General features: G+C 41.8%; 1 protein-coding gene across 1 annotated transcript in view; it reads left to right on the top strand.

Annotated features, from left to right (window-relative positions):
* Window positions 1-1,606: 1,606 nt before the first annotated feature.
* The window catches only part of sh3bp5lb (SH3-binding domain protein 5-like, b), a 40,661-nt gene continuing 18,155 nt past the window's right edge, over window positions 1,607-24,112 (top strand). The window contains exons 1-2 of the mRNA XM_073463512.1: window positions 1,607-1,955; window positions 2,260-2,322. Coding sequence (XP_073319613.1) covers window positions 1,707-1,955; window positions 2,260-2,322 — 312 coding nt within the window. The 5' untranslated portion in view covers window positions 1,607-1,706. The remainder of the gene's footprint in view (window positions 1,956-2,259; window positions 2,323-24,112) is intronic.

The raw sequence follows: 24,112 nt of genomic DNA, 5'->3' as shown, positions 1-24,112 counted from the left end.
AACTTGCACTAGTGTGAATACTAAATAGAGTCACTGGGTGCATATGAATGTTTTTTCCATGCTGATACTCAGACCTGCTGGGATGTGAATAGTGTCATCAATCACCTTTGTGGTTTGTGCTCTGTACAACGTAACTCCTTTCACCAATTCTTTTCAATACTGCTGTCTGAATGTGAGAAATACTGTGTCTTCATGTGAGGCCACTACTTCACTGCTTGATCTGACTGATAATACACATTATTCCATCCATCACACTAACAACAGATTAGTGCCTCTTATAATAGATTCTTAATCAAAAGAGAGACATGGCGGTGATGTTACATAACTTGTTTGAACACAATATATGTATCTTGTGTTTATAATGCATGAAGAAATAAAATCTGACCTGGAAGAAAAGATGAATGCTTTTAGTCTGATTTTAGACCTCTTGGTCCTGGCTGAAATGAGTATTACAAAAACACTTGAACACTATGAGCAAATACCAAAACTTTATTCCCAGTTTTCACAAATGAGAAAAAAGTTACTCCAAAAAGATAGAAAAACTATCCTGGCAGTTTGTTTTTTTTACCTGTTCTTAAGCCATAAACACAGGAGAGAAAACCAATTAAATCAGATTTAGAAAATGCATCTCAGGAATTGTTTTGTCTCACTTGCCTCTCAAGGCTTCCATAGTTTTCTGAACTAAGAATGAAAACCTTCATGACCAGTTGTGTTTGCTGAAACACATGACAAAGATGGAGGTACCACTGGATTCAAATCTAGGCCTCTGCTTCATTTGGAAAGACAACTTGTGCAATCTGAAGAATGTGCCAAGGGTATGTACAGGGCTTGATCAAAAATTCATTTAAACAAAAATCCACGGGCTTTAAAGCAGCACTCTGTAGCGTTGTTGAAGAAATGTTAATGAGCAGAGAAAGATGTTCGTTGGCTGATTTTGTTCTGCCTAAACAAACTAAATAACCAAACTGTCTTTGTTTTCATGACTGAATAAACCGAATAAACAAACTGACCTTAAAGGACAACACAATTTATACTGTTTTACTTTGTTCTCAGAAAGGTGGCAGGGTCCGCCACATATAAACAGCTTGTTTATTCACTTATGGAAAAACGTTTGTATCATTGACTCATTAATTTTGTAAATATTAAAATTCTGAGTTTGAATTTCTTTGGCAAAACTACACAGTGCCCCTTTAATGTGTAAAGCATTTGATCATTGTAAAGTGCATCTTAATGCCTTTATCTGTTCTTTTCGTCCTCCTCAGTTCTGGTGCGGTTCAGAGTTTTCTGTCTTCCTCCTTTTCTTCCTGGTGTATGTTAGTCCTCTCCTCATCCATTTGTGCAAAACATGGACTTTTATTTAGCCTAGGCCACAAACTACGTTTGTTATTGGATTAATAAAAGTATATAAAAATACTAGGACAAGTTAAAATAAATCACTAATATTGTAAGAAGCCAAAGATAAAACGAGGGAGTGTCGGTGGAGTCATGTGCAGCGTGAGACACTACAGCAGCCTCCACGTAGGTCGCGGCTCCAGTTAGCCTCACAGTCCTGTGTGAGCTGAGCTGAGCTGGGCTGGGCTGGGCTGCATGGACAGCCTGGCACTCTCACACTGGAAGCAGGTGTTGTTCAGCAGCAGGAGCCTCAGCACTGACCCCAAATTGTCCGGTAGGAGCGATAAAAACGTCAGCCGACCGACAGGCCGCAGATGGAGCCGGGGACCTCGCGTGAAACTCCGAACGACGCGGGGTACCCTAAACCGAGCGGTGCACGGGAGGAGACCCCGGGAGGAGAGGCGAGAGGACGAGAGGGGAGCACCGGGATGCTGAAGCCAAGAGGAGTGGACGAAGCAACGGCGGAGGAGGTGAAAACGCTGCGTGAGGCTGAGAAGCAGATTAAAGCTGGAGAGGAAGAAGATGTTGGCAAACACCAGGAGGAACTAGACCCAAGAATCCAGGCATGTTAGCACATTATCATTATTAATCATGCAGTAAGGAGATGTAGCCAGTGTTAAATGCTCTGACACAAATGATCCACATATCTACTGAGCAGAGCCGGAGGAAACACATGGGCTATGTGATCCTCTAGTCTGCTCCTTCCGCAGACTGGTACTGGGAGTGGACAGCCAACCGTGCATCTCTGGGTAGCCTAGCAAATGTCCCCCCGCTTAACACTTTAGAATTGCTTTATTTCTTGCATTTTCCAGCCATTATATTCATATTCTGCTGATAAAATAGGTAATCTTTTCCCTTTGATTCCAGGAGGAGCTGGAGCATCTCAACCAGGCCAGTGATGATATCAACAAGCTGGAGCTGCAGCTGGATGTGAGGGAGTTGTTTTTGTCATAAGCAGAACATGTGTACACCTCTTATCACTGCCTTAGTGCCTTATTATTACATTATTATAATATTATTATGATGCTATCCATGTGCCTTATTATGGATCCCACTGCTTTTCTTGCAAGACCTGCCCTACTTTGCCACTGATTGGTTGCCTTGGTTGGTTGCGTTTGCTGTGCATGACTGAGTTAAAAACTTAAGTTAAACTTCAGGGCTGTATTGTGCTAAGCTCTGGTTGTGTTTGTGTTTTTCTTATATCTGGTTTGTACAACAAACAGCCAGCGGCGGTGCTGACACGCATTGTGAGCTGCATTTTTCACAGTTTACACACTGACCCAGTCATCTGTCACATCCCTCCTGTGGGCCTGCTACTGCTCCTCTCGGGTTCTGTCCCAAGCCCCGAGGAAGAGCACCAGGCTTTGTCAGTCAATTTTCATAGTGGCCAAACATGTAATTACATCGCCACATGATGCACTGCGGCCCAAAAATACTTTTTCCCATAAGCTTACATTGTGAAAGCACCTATTTTAACCCAAACAAAGTACAGTCCTGCTCACCATTATTGGCACCCCTTCATTTTTTGCATAACCTCTACAGTATCGTCAGAAATAAATGGAAATGTACCAAATTTATATCATCAGGATCTTTTAATCGGAGGTCCAAAGTAATTTAACAAAGAAAATTGTTTTTTCAACTTACATATTGTAATTTCAAAGAAGAAACAGAAAAAACAGCATGTGCAGCAATAATGGCACCCCTCTTTAATATCTGGTTGCACACCCTTTGGCAGTGATGACAGCCTCCAAACGTTTCTTATACGCTTCTATAAGCTTCTTGCACTTCTCAGCTGGTATTTTCTCCCACTCTGTCTTTGCAAATTGTTCAAGCTCTTCAACGTTTGCAGGTTTCTTTTCCCCAATGGCAGATTTCAGCTCATACCAAAGATTTTCAATCGGATTGAGATCAGGACTCATGGCTGGCCATTTTAAAACAGTCCATTTTTTCCTTTTCAACCATTCCTGCGTGCTTTTGGATGTGTGCTTTGGGTCTTTGTCTTGCTGGAGGACCCATGATCTTCGACTCAAACCAAGTTTTCTTACACTGGGTAGGACATTTCACTCTAAAATCTCTTGATAATTCTCTGATTTCATGATTCCTGTGATACGGTCAAGGCCTCCAGTACCAGATGCAGCAAAGCAGCCCCACAGCATTATGGATCCTCCACCATGCTTAACTGTTGGTAGGGTGTTCTTTTCCTTGTAGGCTTCATTGTGTAGTCTATAAAAAACTGTGGGTGTGCATTGCCAAAAAGCTCTATTTTTGTTTCATCTGTCCACAGAACATTTTCCCAGAAGGATTGTGGTTTGTCCAGGTACTCTTTGGCAAAGATTAGTTGTTCCTTTTTATGTCTTTTCCTCAGCAGTGATGTCTTCCTTGGCCTTCGCCCATGAAGCCCTGTTTGGTTTAGTGTGCGGCGTATGGTACTTGTTGAAACCATGACTCCAGACTGTTCCAGATTGGCCTTCAGGTCTTTGGATGTTTGACGTGGTGTTTTTTCCACCATTCGCACCAACTTTCGAAGACTTCTCTCATCAATTTTTCTCTTCCCCCCACGTCCAGGGAGGTTCTTGACAGTTCCATGCTTGGCAAACTTCTTAATAACATTACGCACTGTTGAAACAGGGACACCAAGGTCTTTGGAGATGGCCTTATACCCTTTGGAGGTCTTGTGTTTGTTTTCTAACTCTGCTTCCCAATAATTTTTTTAATATAGAGCGTTGAATCCACCCTGCTTCCCACCAAAGCTTGATAGAAAGCTGAGATGAACCAACACTACTTCTATTTTTTGCATTGTATGCAAGGTTTTTCTATTATCTCTTTGTGAAAGTAGTCTCTTAACTGCATGTATTGAAAAAAATCATTGTTTTGGAGACCATACTTTTCCTTTAAATCTTGGAAGCTTATAAATTCCCCACTTTCTGAGACTATACATATTGCCTGTATGCCTTTTTGTGCCCATTCTTTGAATGTTGGGTCATGCACCCCTAGCTTAAAATTTGAATCATACGCGAACCACCTCAGAGTACAAAGCCCCCGCTTTAAATCTGTATTTTTCTACTATAACATTCCATATTGCTAGCGTAAATGCTACTGTAGGGTCCATAACATGTCTTAATACCCCCCTTAAAGCAACACTAGGTAGTTTGGACTCATTACTACCCCCAGCTGGTTGAAAAGCGCAATTATCTGTTACCAGTGTCGTAAATGCTGTCGCTGTACGAGCATCCCTGGGGAAAGTGAATACGCGTGAATTTGTTGACGGAGCTGGCGAATCACGAAATCGTCTGAAAAAACCTCAATCGAGTGCCAACAACAAGCTAGATTCAGAGATAGCAGTTGGTAGTTTGTTAGCATATAGGCTGCACAGCACATTAGCATGCTAGAATTATTCTCATACCGACTTGGTTATAGTGATTGCACCGAATAAGTTACTTCCAAAACACGACGCTTGGGCGTGAATGTGTTTAGTAACGTCTGAATATATAACTGTTTTCAGGAGTTACTAAATACAATCGCAAGTTGACGCTGTGTTTGGTGTAATAACTACAACCAACTCGGTACGACAACAATAAGTAGCATGCTAACGTTACCGATAACAACAACAGCCTAACGTTACCTCCCGACCACACTATTCAACAATTACGTTGATTATCTGCATGAACTAAGGAATCTGCAACTTTTCAAGACAAGACGTTCATAGTGTTTTAGTAAGTTAGTCATCGTTTAAGTCACTACATGAAAACGTGCAAGCTATTGAAACGGACAGCATTAGATTATCTCCCAGCTTTATTACGGTTATAAACTGTGGACAAATAGTGCCCCAATGAACACCACAGAACAACAAATCAACTCAAAGTAAAAGACGGTAAGATAATAAATATGTATATATGTAATATATGACTTAAACATCCAGTAGCATCAAGGCTAGGTCGCTATCAGTCTTGAAACCCATTTCTTACTCAGCTCGCGCCACCGAGTGTAAGCTGGTCCAATATTTATCCGTGTCCGGGCTCGTGTTGTATCACTTTCTCTTTTTCTTTTCTTCGCCTCCTCAGACAATACCTTCTTGGCTTTTTTAGCTGGCTCGGCCGTGGCGTTGGTTTACGGAAAATCCAAGTACCTGCGGGCTAAATCCACCGATGAATAACGTGTGACGTATGCGATAAAGCAGGTTGCACTAGACGCCTTTACGTCAGATAGGTTCCGACCCGCTCTGAGAAGTTACACAGTGCGGTTTCTGCCAGTGCGACCCCCCTCAGGCTGCAGAGACATCACCATTCATCCTATTAACCATTTTTCTACCACTTAACTAAGTTTAGAAACATTATTTTAAGGTCGAAAAACTACCTAGTGTTGCTTTAAATAGTTGTCCCCCACCAGGATCTGGGTCTGGTAACCCTGTATCTCCCTTTGCATTTCTTTCCATTGAGACTCTACTAGCTACTAGAGCTATTCCTTAAAGTTGGGTAGAGCCATTCCCCTCTAATTTTTGGGCAGTTTAAATGTTGTAAATCTTGTTCTTGGCTTTTTGCTATTCCCAATGAATCTAGAGATCATCTTGGCCCAGGCTAGGAATTTGTTTTTTGGACTATTAATTGAGAGAGATTGAAATAAATATAGTAGCTGAGGTAGGATAGACTAATTAAATTAAATAATTTGTGTTTTTGATATATTCAATTTATACCCTGAGTAGTATCCATATGTTTCCAATAGGTTCATTAGATTTGGGAAACATATGTCTGTTTGATCTCAAAAACCAATTATGTCATCCACGAAAAGTCCAATGACATGTTCCTTCCCCCTAATACTGACGCCCTGCAGGTCTTTAAATTGCCTTATTGCTTGTGCTAAGTGTTCAGCATATAAAGTACAAAAGTACTTTTCAAAAGTCTCAAGTCTTTTGCAAATGATTGAAGTTAATAGCTTGTAGGCCTGCTGTTTACGCAGGCATGTGGCCAGAAGTCTGGCTGCTTTTGGACCTCATAATAAGTCAGTTTGGCAAATCTTGCCCTTTTTTCTATATCACCCCTAAGTATCTCATCTATCTCCCCCTTGTTTCCTTAATTTGCTGTAATATTGACTGATCTTGTGTATTTTAATGTTTTTTTCTGTAGTTCTCTCAATTTGTCTACTCCATGATTGTATATAGCTAGCCGGGCCTTTTTTTGAAATGTTGTCAGGGCAATCAGCTTTCCATGAATAACTACCTTCATAGCATCCCAAAGTATTGCAGGGTCAACATTTCTAGTATCATTATCTTCTATAGACTTTTCTGTCTCTTCCCTGATTTGTTCCACATTTGCCTTATTATTCAAAACACCCACATTAAGCCTCTATACGGTATTTATTTTTCTACTATTCAATGTATTGTTAAAGTAATTGCATTGTGGTCTGATACATCCGCCACCCCAATTTTACAATCTATGACCCTTGTGACTTTCATCAATATTAGTTTAAAAGTAGTCAACTCTAGAGTAGACAGAATGAGGTACTGAATAATGTGTATAGTCCTTTTCTAGTGGGTAAAGTTCTCTCCAAATATCAAATAGTCCCGTTTCCTGCACTGGTGTGTTAATACATTTGGTTAGATGCATATTGTTTTTCTTGAGACTTGTTGTATCACGATTATGATTCATGACCACATTAAAATCCCCTCCGCATATCAAAATACCATCAGTTTCGAAGGCAATAATGTCAAACAGAGTTTTGAAAACACATTTGGTACTCTCTGGGGGGACATATACATTGATCAGTGTCACCACTTTGTTTTCTAGTTTCCCTTTAACTAAGACATATCTCCCCTCTTTATCCCTTACTTCTTTATGGTATTCAAATTGAACTGCATTTGTGATAATAATAATTAATTATTTAATTAATTAATAATAATAATAATTTTAATTTCTCATGTTTTTGTTGGGGCAGGTGGAACTCTTGTAAAAATAGCCCTTTCTTTTTTCAATTTAGCCAGTACCTTGCTCCTTTTAACTGGATTATTTATCCCAGTTACATTAAGTGACAATGCGTAGCATTCACAAACCTCCAGACAACTTAAAACTGCACAGGCCTGAACATCTGGACGACATGTGCTAAATAAAGAAAATAAAGAAAGAGCAGTTGACCTCCAATTTTCCAAGGTCAAACACGCCATTTCACACATCCTAATAGTCCAACGTCAACCAATAGCATTTATTTTGTGATCCAAATGAAGTCTCCAGCATTGTTAAAAAAGGAAACAAGATTTGCCCCATATTTAACAAGCATCTAAAAAAAATAAAAAGTGTGGAAAGTAAATTCCCTGCTGCAAAATAAATCCAAAAGGAACAGAATCAGTGGTGTTTTGTATATGTAAACTTTAACTGATACCCTAAATACCAGGAAAACTGCAGTACTACTGCTACTGCTACGTTTTGTTTTTTTAACATATCAAGGGCTCCACTAAACACTCTTTTCAAGCCAGATTGGCTTGGTTGTAACACATATTGCGAACATACATACATGGAGGGAGGGAGAGAGAGAGAGTTTGACACAAGTTATGTCACCACTGTCACACGCCTAAATTAAGAATGCAATATTCCATCGTCATAAACCAACACAATTGAGCTCAATACAAATGACCCTACATGGCCATAAAAGCAAACAACAAACAACAAAATGCTCACTGAGGGCCACTATAAAGCGCACCTTTCTAGGGATGCAGATCCATTGACAACAACCTCCTAGATAATAACAGACACTGGTCACCATCTACATCAATCAATCCAGCAAAATTCCAGCCTAAGTGAAATTACTCACCAAAGTTAAGGGTTCACCTAAAAAGAAAGGCAGCACGGCGGTTCTTCCCCTGGGCCAACCTGTCAGTTCCATGAAATCCTGTAGCTACTGAATCAGTTAGCTTTCTATAGACAACATGGCCGGAGCATTGAGTCGGGGCTGTCCCATGGTATTGTGAGTGAAAGTTTTTACCCTCTTGAGGGTGGAAAAGTTCCGCTCTGTTATTGCTCTCTGCCCTCTGCTTTCAGCAGATCAATTTCTGAGCGGAAACTCTGGATCTGAGTCACCTTTATCCAATGTTTTCCTGCTTCATTCAGCTCTTCTGCTGTCAGTTCACCCCTCATTTTTGTGCTTGAGCGGGTGTTGGTGATAAACCTCTTCATCCAGGCTGTCACTCGGAGCACTGTTTTTAGTTTACTGTACTTCTCCAGACATAACACAGGTTTTAAGAGCTCTGTGTCTTGATTAACAAACTGTACAGCAATCTGGTATTTGGATCTGAGTTCAGATTTAACTCATCTTCCTGAACATCATCCTGAGTGCTTTCCGACTGATCAGGTGATATCAGACCACAAGGTCCATTCCACCACAAAGTGCTCTGCTTCAGATCCTGCACAGTTAGGCCTCTGGTGGGAAGGTCAGCTGGGTTCATTTTCCCCTTACAGTGCGACAATGACTGTGGGTCGGTTAGAGACTGGATTTCTCACTCTATTGGCTACAACCCGTTTCCACTTGCTAGCAGAACTGCGAATCCAGCGTAGCACTATCATTGAGTCTGTCCATAGTCTGAGTTGTGATTGTCTAGTTGCAGTGCCTTTGTGAGAGTGCTCCCCAGCCTGGCTGCTATTACAGCTCCCATCAGCTCTAGGTGTGGCAGTGTCATCCTTTTGAGTGGGGCGACTCTGGACTTGGATGCAACCAGGCTTACGGTCACTTCTCCATCCTTGGTTTCTCCCTGAAGATAAGCAACTACACTGTAAGCCTTTTCACTGAGTCACAGAATAAATGTAGTTTTAAATCATGGCCGTTCTGCTGTATGTGTGTTTTGTACCACCGTGGGATTGACAGCTGGTGCAGTTGAGGGAGCTCTGAACACCACTGTTGCCATTTTTTTGTCAAATCAGGCGGCAATTCCTCATCCCACCTGAGCCCTCTCTCCCACATCTCTTGGAACAAGCACTTTATCCTGATGGTGAAGGGGGTCAAGAATCCTAGAGGGTCAAAAATTCGAGCAGAAGACTGCAGAACACTTCGTTTTGTGTTCTCCCTTTCCTTCAGAATATCAAGCAGCCCCCTAAGGTCGAACACAAGATCATCGGTGACTGGTCTCCACACCAAGCCTAGAACCTTCAGCACTGACCCATGTGTTTCTGGCTGTACAGTGCAATCCATCGAGCTTTCCTGCCATTTTTCTTTGAGCTTAGGAGAGTTCGTCATCCATTTACATAGCTCCATGCCTGCAGCAGACATAATGTTCTTGGCTGTTGTTGTCACTGCGTGGGCCTCTGTCACCTCACTTGCACTTGAAATAAAGTCATCCACATAAAGTGAGGAGCTGATGGTTTCTACCACTTGCGGGTGTTCTAGCTCATATTGTCTCAAATGCTTCCTTATGGTGGCTGCGAGTAAGAATGGGCGTGATGAAGCTCCAAACACCACTCTTGTCATTCTAAGCATGCGCAGCTTCTCGTCCTTCTCCTCTGTCGGTGGGCCTGTGAACCACAGAAATCTTACAGCATCCCAGTCTCTTCCTTTTTTATGCTCCAAGTCTTTTTATTGATATTTATACATAGAAAGATAGTGTACAAAGTCAGAAGCTTAGATGGACAGAAATAATACAAGTATAAACATCATACCTCCCCCCCTCGCTCCAACAGAGCTCCGTCCCTGCAACAATATTACTGTACCATTCAACAACCTAGTATTGATTGAACTTTTATGCAACCACTTGTATTACATGCATCACTTACGTATCAAAATTACATATACAAAAAAAATAAATAATTAAAACAAAACAGTAGGATACATAAGTAAATAAAAAAATCAATAAGTTATCAAGAATGGTCCTTATGGGTTTCAAATTATACACAATACAGGATCAGTCATATAAAACACTATTAGTAACATCTCATTTCTCTATATAACTTAAAAAAGGTTTCCATGTAGCATAACATTTTTGAATACATCCTTTTGTAGAATAGCGAATCTTCTCTAATACCAAATGGTATAGAAGGTCATTAATCCACATCCTAAAGGTTGGGGGAAATTTTTCCTTCCACTTAAGGAGTATTAATGGCCTAGCTATGAGAGATGCAAAAGCTATCATATTCTTTGCCTGGCGGTTAAGGTGAGTGTCTTGTGGAGTTATTCCAAATATGGCAGTGATGGCAGAAGGTTCTATAGGTACTTGTAAAACATCTGAAAAGTTTTAAATATTGACTGCCAGAAATTGTCTAGTTTCAAACAAAACCAGAATATATGTGAGAGGGTGGCTGGCATTTGCCTGCACCGATCACAAATAGGATTGATGCTAGGTGTGAACTTTGCTAGTCTCACTTTAGACCAGTGAAGGCGATGCATAACCTTGAACTGGATAACTGTGTGTCGTAAGCAGATTGAAGAGGAATGTATTCTATCTAAAGCTTTTTCCCAGATTTCCTCAGGAAGTTCGAACCCCAAGTTGTCCTCCCATTGAATCTTTAATGACATCAAAGGCTCCAAATTATATGGATTTAGTAAGGAGTATATTTTCCCAATAGTCCCTCTGGAACCTGAATTAAGCTTCAGAATGGAATTTAAGAGGGAGTTGGGTGGCAGGGATGGGAAGTGAATAAATGATGTTGATATAAAACTACGGAGCTGCAAAAATCTAAAAAATGAGAATTAAACTCCAACGTTCCAAATCTCGCTTAAGGTGGGTTAATAGATTTTGAAAGCGCCACGCATCAGCTATACCATTCGTATTAAGAAAAAGCTGCAGTTGAGAGGCCGCACTGGATTTGGATGCAGTCCTTGACGAGCTACAGTCCAGAGTAGGTGATAATGTGCAGTTCATATCTCCTCCGTCGATAAGACAATGTGTATCCATGTTGGGGATATGAGCAAAGAAATGTATAAAAAATGAACTATCATCCCAATGTGGTGCGTATATGTTGGCCAGGACAACCAGTGTGTTGTACAGCCTGGCCACTACAATTATGTAACGCCCTGAGGAGTCTGTTTCAACCTTTGACATAACAAATGGGATATTCTTATTAACAAGGATGGCCACACCTCTAGATTTGGAATGGAAATTAGAATGATATGATTGTCCAATCCATCCTCCCCTGAGTCGAAAATGGTCAAAGGTTCAGAGATGTGTCTCCTGAAGAAAGGCAATTCCCGCCTTTAATTTACTCAAATGAGTCAATACTTTCTTTTGTTTGATGGGGTGGTTCAAGGATTTTACATTCCAGCTTACAAAGGTTACATCGCAATTAGCTGATCGGTTTGAAAAATCTGTGTCAGTCGTAGCCATATTCAAGACAGAGAAAGATTAGTGGTGTATTACGTCTGCCTGCATTTATACTTTCTAGAATATTGAAAGGACCTTTAAAAGATAAGTAAGTATGAACAATGAACCACGGAGAAAAAAAAAACGATTGTAAACCCAGGTACAGTAAATCCCCAACCCTCACCTGTCAGAACAAGGTGACTCCCAAACCCCTCGCAAAGATATCCACACATTTAAGTGCTTGTGTGAGGATACACTAGCTCTAAAAGAACAAACTCTGCTGTATATAGAACATAGTTTTGTATGAGGCACCTTAGAGAATGACGGATTAAATATTTAAAACTTAAAGTTTTTTTTAAAAACAAAAATTATTTCTTCCGTAGTCTAAGTGTTGAGCATAGATAGAAAGGGAAATAATAATAATAATAATAGAGACACACTACAGTATTCTGACCAGTCAAATTGTTATATCTGTTGTAAACAAAATAAAAGAGCGAAAATACAGCACAATTTTGATTTCTTAGGTGCTCTCTATTTCTCCATCTGGAACAGTCTGGAGCCTTATGGCTCTGTAGCAGTGTACAGTGTATCGGTCAAGGTGATGTGTTTAGAGAGTGGACAGCACCAACCTTATTCAGATGTAGAATTTAGCTATTCTCACTTGTTTCAAGTCATGGTCAGTCTTTTGAAGAGTCCGGTAGAATTCTGGTTTTCACGTAGGCCATGGCTTCTTCTGGGTTTTGAAACCGTTTCTCAGTTCCATTATATGTGATCCAGAGCCGTGCTGGGTAGAGAAGGCCGTATTTAACACCGTCTACGAAGTAGTCGTCTCACCTCGCTGAAAGCGGCCCGGACTCCCTGGCGCGACGAAGGATATCAACACAATCTTGGTAATAGTGGACTTTCGCCACAATGACACGTGGTTTACCGTCTTGGCTCCTCCGCTGTAGACCCCTGTGAGACCGGTCGATCAGGACGTCTTTGTCTATTCTCAGTACCTCTCTTAATAGTTTGGAGACAGCTGTCGGTGTGCTTGAGCCTGGGGTCTCTGGGATGTTTAATATTCGGATGTTGGAGCGCCTCATTCTTTCTTCCATATCAAGACATTTCTCCCGCAGATTGCCGACTTCTGTCTCGAGTTTCCCCACTTTCATTAGCAACAAAGTCACGTTGTCTGAACATGATGAGAGCCCCTGCTCCATGTGCGACACTGTTGTTTTCATCGTCTCCACCTCGGAGCGAATTGCTGTGGTGTTGTTTGCTAGTTCCATTTTTACTGCCTGTAGCTCGGATTTGATGTTTTCAAAATCTTCAGCCAGAGCAGTCTTCAGTTCCGACCTGAGCAGCATAGCAATGTCTGTTTTCAACGACGTGAGGATTTCTGCCTTCAGGTCCGCGACGTCCATTTGGTCATCAGGCTGAGGTGTCTTAGTGCTACACCTGGATGGTGAATCATTTGAGCTTGAGGCTTTGGGCCCAGTTGTGGAGGCTCCTCCAGTGAACTTGAATTTTCGCAAATTGTTGGCCATTTGCGCTGCGGTATCGCAATAAAAATAACATATAATGAAAAAGAATTAACTCAGAGCGATGTGTCGTATTTTTTGTTGATATAAGGTGCCTAAGAAAAACTTTTAACCCGAAATTCAGCAGAGCATGTTGCTTGTGCTGCCTACTCCATCGCCTGCTCGCTAGCGCCCCTCCCGGTCTCTTTCTGAGAGTGAGATCTGCAGAAATGCTTTCTTGATGTCTGCCATGTATGCAATCTCATGCAGTCTAAACTTGATCAAAACACTCATCAGCTCTGGATTCAGATTGGGACCTGTTAAGAGACAGTCATTTAGTGAGGGACTTCTGTCTTTGTGGGATGAAGCATCAATCACAACCCGCAGTTTTGTTGTCACCTTATCCTCCCTCAGTACAGCGTGGTGAGGTAAGTAATATGTGGCCAGCCATGGAAAAACCAGGAACAAGTCTCCCGATGGGGCATTTTGAGTTATTGGCGGATTCTGAAAGTGTAGGTTCTAAGCTTTCCAACGATGTCTAACACATGGAAATCTGAAAATATTTGAAGAAGATGTGGCCATTTGAATGTAGGCATTCCTGAAACTAGTGTAGTGAGAAATCAAGCCTGAAAGATTCTGAATTCTCACCTACCTGGGGAGCCAGGTAACACAATGCTGCTCATTTACATCTCATTTACATTAAGTCCAACCCCCTACTGTTAACCAGCAGGAAAGAAACTAGGTCTAGGGACCCTGAGGGGTTCCTAGAGAAAGGAATGAATGTAGGTAATGTTCATGTAGTGTTATTTTTCATAAACACTTTAGTGGACTGATCAGAATCAGAATTTACTTTATTGAAATGGAAATTCTGTTGTTAAAAAAAAGAAAAAGAAAAACAAGAAAGGCAATATACTTTAGAATTAGCAAATGTAGATACTTATTTCTAATATAAAATAGAATAAAACAAATTTAAGTCACTGTGTGGTGCAGTGTGGATGGATCAGTCTGTTGCTGAATGAGCTGTGGCTGATCAGCCAGCACATTGTGGAGAGAGTGTGAAGGAGAGTCCAATATTTGGTGATCACACCCGCATCCTCTTCTGCGTACTCCTCTGTCCTGTGACCCTTGGCGCTGGGCATGTGATGTCTTTCGCCTCGTCAGCACAGAAAGGCCTGATTTTTTCAAAAAGATAGTTCTGCGTGCTTGGGGCCAGGACAGAAAGACTGTCAATAGGGGGCAGAACTCCTGGATTGCGCAGTAGTTGAAATTTGACAGGCTCTGCATCACTGTGAGTTCTTGCAAGCACCACGCCTGGTCTGTTGGCATCAAAGCTGTGACAAAATATAAGCACATAATAGGATATTTAAAACATGGCTCACTGTTTTCTCTCATGATTCTTTTTAAAAATGCATGTTTTACACATTTACAGTAGTCAAATAAAAAAACTAACCTTGGTTATGTCTGCCAAAGTGTTGACTCTGGTCCTCATGAATGCTTGCTTGATTAGTCCAAAGCCACAGTCAGGGGCAAATTTGGTGTGGCCAGCAATAAGGAAGTGGATGCCCAGGCTGAAGATTTTGGCTTTGATTTGGGTTTGAGGGAAAGTGCATCTGAAGAAGACAGAGAGGGAAAAAGGATTAGATATAAAATGAAAGCAGTTCATGTCTATTCATAACAGTCTAATAAATCAAACACAAAAAAACTATAGAAATAAAAAACTTTCTGTCTTAAGGGTAAACAACGTGTGATAAATAGTACCTGCTGTGCAAAATCAAAACTGTAATGCATCCTGATCTTCTTGCTTGCTGGTGGGGAGGGTCCAAAAGACAACTGAGAGTCAGCACATGTCTTTCTGCAGGCAGCAGTCATCTTGTTGTACACAGCCCTCTCTTTTTGCACAAGGGCAAGATGATCTTGTTGCTTCTTGACTGCTTCAGACTTTCTATCATCTGGGAGGTTTGCACTTCGTACCAGCTGATCGTTATTGTGTTGGCACTGCCAGCAGAGATCTGTACGTGGCCTGCAACTTCTGATGTGCGGGAGGAGCTGGTTCCACAGTGCTTTGAAGCTTGATTTACAAACTGCACGCTCACCTGAAAATACAGATACTTGTGTTTAAGTATACTTTAATTGCTAATAGTGCTTCATATTACTAGTCATTAGAAGCATTCAACTCTTATATAGAAATTAATTTTTACACATACCAAGCTCCTTAGCAGACTTCATGTAGAGACGCCACACTGAGGCCTTAGACACATGGGTTGGCAGCAACTTCACATGCCAATCCCTATGCCCAGGATGTCGGCCAGGCAGCATGATGGCAATGGCCTCTGCATAGTTTTTTATAAATTCCACAGCTCTGTCAATTTGTTCACGGCTGATGAACCTGGCTGGCCGTGGCTGTGAGCTCTTCTTCCTTAACCGTGGTCTGCCCCATTCTCATCAAAGTGTTTGATTATGTCAGTCAGAGTGTCTTTGCCAATTCTGAAAAAGACAAAAAGAAAACCATTGTTTCAGATCATGGGTCATGTAAACAGGCACCTTGTCATCTGACTCACCTGAACCATTAGCATCATAGTCAATACTTTATTCATGCACCCAAAGTGTCTTATTCACCCATGGGCGTGTTATTCATGAACCAAAGGTGTGTTATTGAACCCATGGGTGTGTTATTCACACTTTATTCAAGCACATCATCAGGTTGGTGTGTTATTCAAATTAATAGCAGATGCTCACATTACAGCTTGTAATAGGATCATCTGATCTAACAAGTTTCGATGTGCATATCATTTGCATTTTAAAACGACAATACTGAGTTAGCTATTAACATGTATGGTATAACCATATGAAATTAAGTAGGCTAGATAACTTGGACTCACAGTGGATGATCAAAAGATGGCGTAGCATGAAAAAATAAAACAGTTTGTAATCCCTGTGTGTGACTTTGAATGAACATTACATAACGTAGATAACTTAGACGTTAATGAAAACTCGCCCCTCACAGTGGATTATTAAAAGATGGCGTCTAGCATGAAGAAATGAAACAGTTTGTAATCCCTGTATGTGACTTTGAATGAACACTACATAACGTAGATAACTTGGACATTACTGAAAACTCACAGTGGATTATTAAAAAATGGCGTCTAGCATGAAAAAAAAAATGTTTGTAATCCATGTGTGTGTCTTTGAATGAACAATAACGTAACATAGATAAATTGGACGTTAATGAAAACTCACCCCATAAGAAACTGAAAAGTATTCCTGCAAACTTCAATGCCTCCGATTAAATAAGAGGTCCGGGGGTGCTTTCTTTTCGTCGGGGGCTTCTTGGTGGATGTAGTCATCTCCGAAGTAACTACTGTACGTCTGTTTGCCTCAAGGTGTCCAATTATTCTCATGTCCTGCCACTCTCTTTAGGCAGCTAAAGAATCCATCCGTATGTTGTACATAAGCTCTGGACAAAGTTTGTGGCTACACGACTGTGTCCCAAGGAGAGAATTCTCCTTTCTTATTCCGTAGCATTTGCAGTCAAAGTTAAGGATCTTCTCCATTTCTCTGTCTTTGTCGCCTTCAAATGTTACAGTAGATATAGCTTCTGATATCTTACGCTCCAGCTCCTCCGCTGCGAGGCCAAGGGATTCTTCGTCGTCTTTATCTTCGGCTAAAGTCAACTGTAGATTAGGGATGTTCTCCAAAGTAATGCAGTCGCTCTCGTCGTTTTCTTTAGTTTCATCTTCTAGTTCGGGTTCAGAATCAGAAGTGAAATCGGCATCGGCATAACCAGAAGAATCTGTCTTGTTGAAGAAGTACTGAAAAAGATTTGCACTGTAACAGCCACGATTTAGCTCTTCTGCAATGCGTTTTTCTTGGTCCATCTTCATTCAATGATGAGAACACATGAAGCTGAGCGGCTGCATAAGTAGCCATGTGAGACCCTTTTAACGTGCAGCTGATTGGCTATTCACGTGCTTTTGTTCTTTTTTCAGCCAAAGAGATCACCCCTCCTCCCAAGTAGGTCCCAGCTGCAGCGAGGATTTACTCTAAAACTACCCAAATTCAAATATAAAGTTTAAAGTTTTAAAACCACCGATACTATTATTTGAAACATGGAGTGGCTTCTTCTTGATTTCAACTTACATATTCTGCAAAAAAACAAAAATCACACATTTTTAAAAAAAATAAATTTTTCTTTGTTTTCCCGACTTGTGCTGGGCCGACTTGTTCCTGGTTTTCTCGTGACGGGTCACATATGTCTCACTGCTTGGTGGTGATGTATGCTCCCTCAGCACACCCTCAGCCATTCATTGTTTTAAGTAGTCCTCCACTACTTCATTGTATCTGCAGTAGTGTGACATCTTTTCTTAGCTTTCTTTTCAAACTCTCCAGCCATTTTTTTGCGATGCGGTAATTGTCTTGGAGTGGAGGAGGGTTTTGTCGCCATGGCAACTCCACTTGGTAACGCCCATCCTTGAAGATGGAGGTATCCTTGAACCGCTGCAATGCTTCCACATCCTCTGGGCTGTCAGATTTCTCGCTTGTGATGCCCAGGGACTCAAGCTCCCAGAATGCATGCAGCTGTTCGTCAACCTGTGCATCCTCACTGAGCTGAATGTGCATGCATGTTGTCCCTGTCATGCTGGACACTGCTACTGGGCCCTGTACTGCCCATCCGAAGGTGCTCTCCAGTGCCACCAGGCTCTCTGTGAGTCTTTTACTCAGCCTGATATTAGCACAGAAAGTTCAGATTTGTCATCTCCAGCGAAGTCTGCGAGTTGGAGACCTCTCTTTTCCATCTCTTCCTGTATATGTTCACCAGGGACTTTCATCAACGCTGTACACACCTTGGGGGTCACAACTGCCTCTATTTCAATGCTCTGCCGTTTATCCCAGACATTCTCCAAGCTGAGCTTCACTATGCTGCGCTTCACAGTTGGAGCAGAGGAGCCAAATGTGTGAAGGGTAAATGTCCCTTGTCTAATGACAGGTAGCTGCAGTGCCCTCACCACATTCTCATGCACAAAACTCCCCTGGCTGCCTCCATCTAGCAAGCAGCGGACCATCTTCCTGCTTGTCGGCCCTACAACCCATGCCTTGGCGGTTTGTAGCAGCACAGTGTTCTCATTATCAGGCTTGCTCTTTTCTGCTTGAGGAATTACTGAGGAAATAACAGAGTCCATGTCGGCAGAAACAGCAGGTAGGGGTGCCTCATTTTTCTCACAAATGGCTGCATGATGCCTGCCTCCACATGTGGCACATGACCTGCCCTTTGACCTGCAGAACCTTGCGATGTGTTTGGGTCCAAAACACACGTAGCACCTGCCAAGCTTCTTCAGCTTTTCTTTACATGCTGCCACCTGGTGGTCTGGACAGTTTTCAGATTTGTGTTCAGCACTATCACAGAACAGGCAGTTTTGTGTTGTCTGGTTGGCAGTGTGTAGTGCAGCTGCAGATGTCATGCTTGGTTTCTTTAGTTTCATGTCACTGGCTGAATATGATTTGCTGTATGTTTTGTGAGCAGACTGGTTCTCTCTCTGGTTATATGATCTCATCATTTGCAAAGCTCTCTCTCGGCTCTGAACCTCTTTCTGCAGGAACCTGAGCACACTAGGCACCTTCCACTCATCCTCATCTCCCCTCTGACGGCTGTACTCAAGAGCCATGTCCTCCTGCATCATCTGGAGCAGTATTGGGCATAACATACCTCCGTAGGTGTCTGATACCACTCCCAGTGACTCTAGGCTTCTGATTTGAATTTCACAGTCCTCATATAACTGCCTCAATGCACTGACATCATACGACTTCTTCACAGGAGTGAGATTCAGCAGCTTTGACATATGGGCGTTTACAATGAGATCTTTCCTTCCAAATCTGCTTTGAAGTATATCAACTGCAGCATCATAGTTACTGTCTGTCAGTGTGAGTCCTGCTATTGCCTTTGCAGCAGTTCCAGTGAGGTAAGTTTTCAGGTAGGTTAACTTGCAAAGGGCATCATTGCTATGAATGGCAGTCTCATACTGGCTCCAAAATTCCTGCCATAAACTTACATCTCTGTTGAATTTATCGATCATCAGCTTTGGCAGTCTCACGGTCGGGTTATTGTACCGAGAGCCGGCGGAGCTTCCGCTAACATCACTTAGCCGAGCAGGCCGGGGATCGTCGTTACTCACAGTCTCATGTGCTCTGATCACTTGGTGGGCTCGCGCCTTCTTACCGATGATGCGGTCTCTGTAATCCTCTGCGAGTTCGATCTCCACCTCGACGTCTTCCAGCGAAGTGTGTTCCTCCACTACGCGGTGAAGCTCGTGCAAGCTGTCCTCCTTTGCTGACAATACAGCCAGCATCTCTCGCACACGGCCAACGTTCGGGTCTTCCTTTAATAGTTAAGCATCGATCTGATTCAGCAGTTTCGTGGTGGAACTCTGTATTGTCCAATGCTTTCTTTTTAACCTTTCAGTAAGTTGTTCCCCACCGTCCAGTCGCCCCTCGTTGTCTCCGTCTTCATCAGCCATTATCTCCTGCTTCCTGGGTTTCAGCACCAAAAAATGTAGCAGAATCAGCTTATAACTAAAAATGACGAAGTGAGACTGTTAATTCCATTCAGACGTCCTTTAATGAGTAAAGAAGGGGCAAAGAAAAACATACATATAGCGTGTGCTAACTAAACGAGAGGTACAGCATAGCTTCCTGCCACAAAACTTGAACGTCACGTTCACCTTTTGCTCCTAGAGCATCCTGGGTAATGAAGTCTGTTTTTAATGTAACTCCTAATGAAATGAAATGAAATGCAGTTCTCCTTTTAACTACATATTTAACATATTAACAGTTTTTATGAATATGAATGTTAACTTATATTTTAACTTATTAATTCTTACAAATAATATGTTCTTTCAAATAAATTCTCAACCGTTATAATGATTTTCAGCAGTGACTGTCTCAGAAAAAGCCTCCTCTAAATTGTTCTCATGTACAGATGTTGATAGAGACAGGGCCGTCTTACCAGTGAAAAGCTCAGTGTGACGGTACAGAGTAGTCAGCTCAGACTTAAACTTTTCCGTGGTTCCTACAGGCCACAGTTTCACAGCACAGTCAAGCTCAGTTGTTGGGAATGATAGGACAAACTGTGGGAAGAGCGAGCTGCCAACCAGTTTTGTAGCAATCAGGTGATCACTCTTTGAAAGCCTCTGTTCAACCTGAAAGATGACTGTGGCGCATGCCTCCTCCGTTACTGGTGCTGTGTTGGTTACCTGTCGGCCTGGCTCATCTGCTTCATCACGAGCGGCTAATTCATCAGTTTGCTGAGTTATATTCTGTACATTCTCCTTGAAATGGGTGAGCGCACAGCTAACCCCAGGTGCATCCATGCAGCGTTTTTGCAAAGTGTTGTACAAAACGTCCACTTCTGGCATGAGCAATGAAAAAAACATTTGGGGCGCCAGGGAAAAACATGGCAAAAGCAGTTAAATCTGAAAAAAAGTCCATGTTGAATCCAGTTTGAGTAATGACAATATCCCTTGGCTGGTGGGCACCCAGGCACTTATTTCCAACTTCTCCTGCAAATTCAGGGTTTCAAATCTGTGCTCCAGCATGAAATCCACTTCATTCATTTTCACAAGTTAGCTAGCTTTACAGTCTCCCCACTTCTTGCCGACTAGCTTAAGTTCACACCTTGTGTCAGTGGCCAGCCAATCATCCTTTCCGCTTTGAAATATTAGCCAATCAAGTCTGAAATATCAAATCACGCTGTAGTGGGGCTTCAGGCTGTAAGCCCCAGTTGTCATCAAATTTTTGTGATTTACAGTGTAATGTATACACAAACACCCTGAGCATGTGTATTACTGTTTTTTCCACATACAATACACAATGCTCTATGAGAGAGGTGCCGGCCCCACATTTACTCCATGGCAACCGTAGTTCTACTGTGGACACAAACTGGGTGAACCAGTATGGAGTTATTTTTGTGTCTTTATTATTATACTGCAATTAAAAAAAGTAAGTTAAGTCAGTAAAATAAATTTGCGATTAAAAATGTATTAATGCAAATCAAACATTTTTGCTTGCTGTTGAGCTGCATCTTGTGGGCGGGACCCAGGCTGAAAGATGTAAGACACGTCTCTATTGGCCAGTGTCGATCAGAGTGGAGCATCGATGTATAGACACATAATCAATGTGCAGGTATGTTTACACGTAACTTCCGTTTTAGTAATAGCAGGATTTTATGTTTGATCTGGTGCATGTAGATTGATTTTGTTTAATGATCTGTGATATTGTCACGGGTTAGAAACATACTATTTTGTCAGCCTGTAGCCAGGGAGTTAACTCTAGCTAATGTTGATCAGAAGTTAACATTGATTTTTACTCGTCGGCAGAACAAGCATGAACTCTAAATACTATGGTTGATTCATTGAGTCTGACCCACCAAAAAAGACAATGTTAACAGGTGCGAAGGCTGTGACTATAACAAAGTCAGTTGATGCAGGTGTAAATGCCAGTTATAAACATTCACACTGAAGACAAAAGCAGATATTAGTGGGTGGTAGTGGGTTTTTTGTTCAATGTGAAAGGGCTAATGCTGTCTCCTGTGGTGAAATCTGCAGGAAGGTGGAAGCAAAGTTGGGTGAACAGGTTGGTGCTGTTGGGACCTCACCACATGGAGGACAGTAGAGAGGCCTGCATGTAAAACCAATAACCTGACATGCAGCCTCCATGCACCTGATTGTGAGATTTACCCAAACTGAAATTCTTATCTCCCATTGGCTGAGACGTACCTAAATGCACCTCAGTTCCGGTGGAATGGCCATGATGTCAGAAGATCTTAAGTGCAGCTGCTCTCCCGCTACTCACTGCGTTTCTCATCGTAACACGTTGCTGCAGGGACCTCCCGCTTTCTTCTGTGCAACAATTGCTAAAAGGGAGCACCCAAACACTTGGACTTCAACCTACCCTAGGCCACAGTCTTCAACCTTGCAGGTCGAGCAACTGACTGTTTTTGTGTTTACTAAACACGTTCCAGATCCAGAGGAGACGCTGTGCAACGCAGCATCTAATCTCTGTAGAAATAAGGAATTTTCCTCAGGAAGAAACAGACTGCTGCTGAGTTTGCTCCGCTACAGTGCTGAGAACAGCCACCGTCAGCCCACTGATAGGACGCTACAGCGGCAACGCCATTCATCCACACGGAGGGAATGAGCTGCATTTGTGAGTTTTGTGGGCCGTTGAGTCCTGTAAACAGGACACTCTGGAGGCTGTGGTGGAGAGGAGGACACTGAAAAAACTGTTATCCATCATGAATAATCCTCTCCACCCTCTCCACCTCACACTGGTCAGACAGCAGCGCACCTTCTCCAAAAGGCTGCTTCAGCTTCGCTGTCATAACAACTGATACAGGAAATCTTTCCTGCCACAAGCCATCACTTCATACAATAACTCTCTCACCTCTGCCTGACAGAGAGATCTCTGATCTCTCTACTGTTTTTACTCCGTTATTAACATGTTTACATCTGCACATTTTAGGTTCTTTTAAGTCTATTTATCTATTTATATTACCTGTGGTTCTATTATTGCACACTCATATGTACATTTTGGTTCTGTTATTGCACATTCATAAGTATATGTTGGTTCTGTTATTGCACATTCATAGGAATTGTTTATTTCTTGTATAGTTGTATAGATTATTATTGTTTATAGTATAGTTTGCACTGTGTATATACATTGTATATATCTTGCTTTCTATTTATGTTATGTACAGACCCACTGCTGCTGTGACAAAATAATTTCCCAGTCTGGGATCAATAAAGTAATTCTATTCTATTCTAAAGTTTTGTGATTGCTGCTTGCCTTTTTTATGCTCATCAAGAGCTTATTTGAGCAATCTATGGACTGAGTTTTAGTTGTGCTGCCGTGTAAGTGCACAATAAGCTGCATTTCTATTTTCTCCAAGGAACAATGACCTGAGGAAGGTAATCGAGCTCCGAGCGTTATCTCTTTTTCCTTCTCTGTTTCTCCTCTCTAATAATCCACATGTACACACACACACCTGCGCACATCCATGCACACCCTCAGGTGAACAGATCGTTTGGAGTTAACTTCGCCTCCAAGCCATTGTTCACTCAGCCGCATGTGGTAACACACACACCTCACTCTGAACCACAGAGTTCAGCTCTGTCCAAAACCACACTGTGATTAAAGGCACCATGGTCTCATTCAAGTCTTGCGGTCACTTGCTGACGAGCCCCTGCTGTGACGTACCCACTGATATGCCATGTCTGGCAGCTTGAGCTTTTACTTGACGTGATCTCCACGAGCTCACGCCATCTTGCCTCTCTCTCCCCTTCTCTCTGTCACGCATGCACTCAGACACAAACACACACACACACGACACATGCTTGTTTTGTTTGATGCTTGAGTGTACCGTAGTGTTTAGTTGCTGTAACTGTGCTTGAACAATAGATGTTTATGGATTGAAGTGTTATTGATTATTGATAATTTTTTGTAATGATAAATAAACTACAGAGCAGTTGTCTGTGATTACTTGTGCACAAGGACAAAATTTTGATTTCAGAGGTGGGGGGACACAAGTTCTTCTAGTTTTCTATTGCTACTTTTAAGTTTACTGTTCCCTTTTTTGGTTTGAATGGTTGTAAAGCATGTAGCAAAACATTATCACCCAATTCTGTTGTAGGAGATACACTAATAATAAATGTAATTTATTAATCACTGGCGATTAATAAAACACTCGTTAATGGGGCACCACCTCCGTTGTTTTGTCTATTTGAATAATCCGGAGGTAATTAATCAAATTCAACTGGACAAGTTTAACTTGTATCAATTCTAATCAATTTCAGATCAATTTATTCAATCTCATAAATGAAGTAGTGAATTCTACACATATCCATCGGTTCTCCACATTAAAAACAAACCTGCACAGACAACGACATACGGTTAAATATGT

This window comes from Pagrus major, chromosome 3, assembly GCF_040436345.1.
Source record: "Pagrus major chromosome 3, Pma_NU_1.0".
Taxonomy (NCBI): Eukaryota; Metazoa; Chordata; class Actinopteri; order Spariformes; family Sparidae; genus Pagrus; species Pagrus major.
The sequence above is the reverse complement of the archived record's forward strand: the minus strand, read 5'-3'. Positions and strand labels throughout refer to the sequence as shown.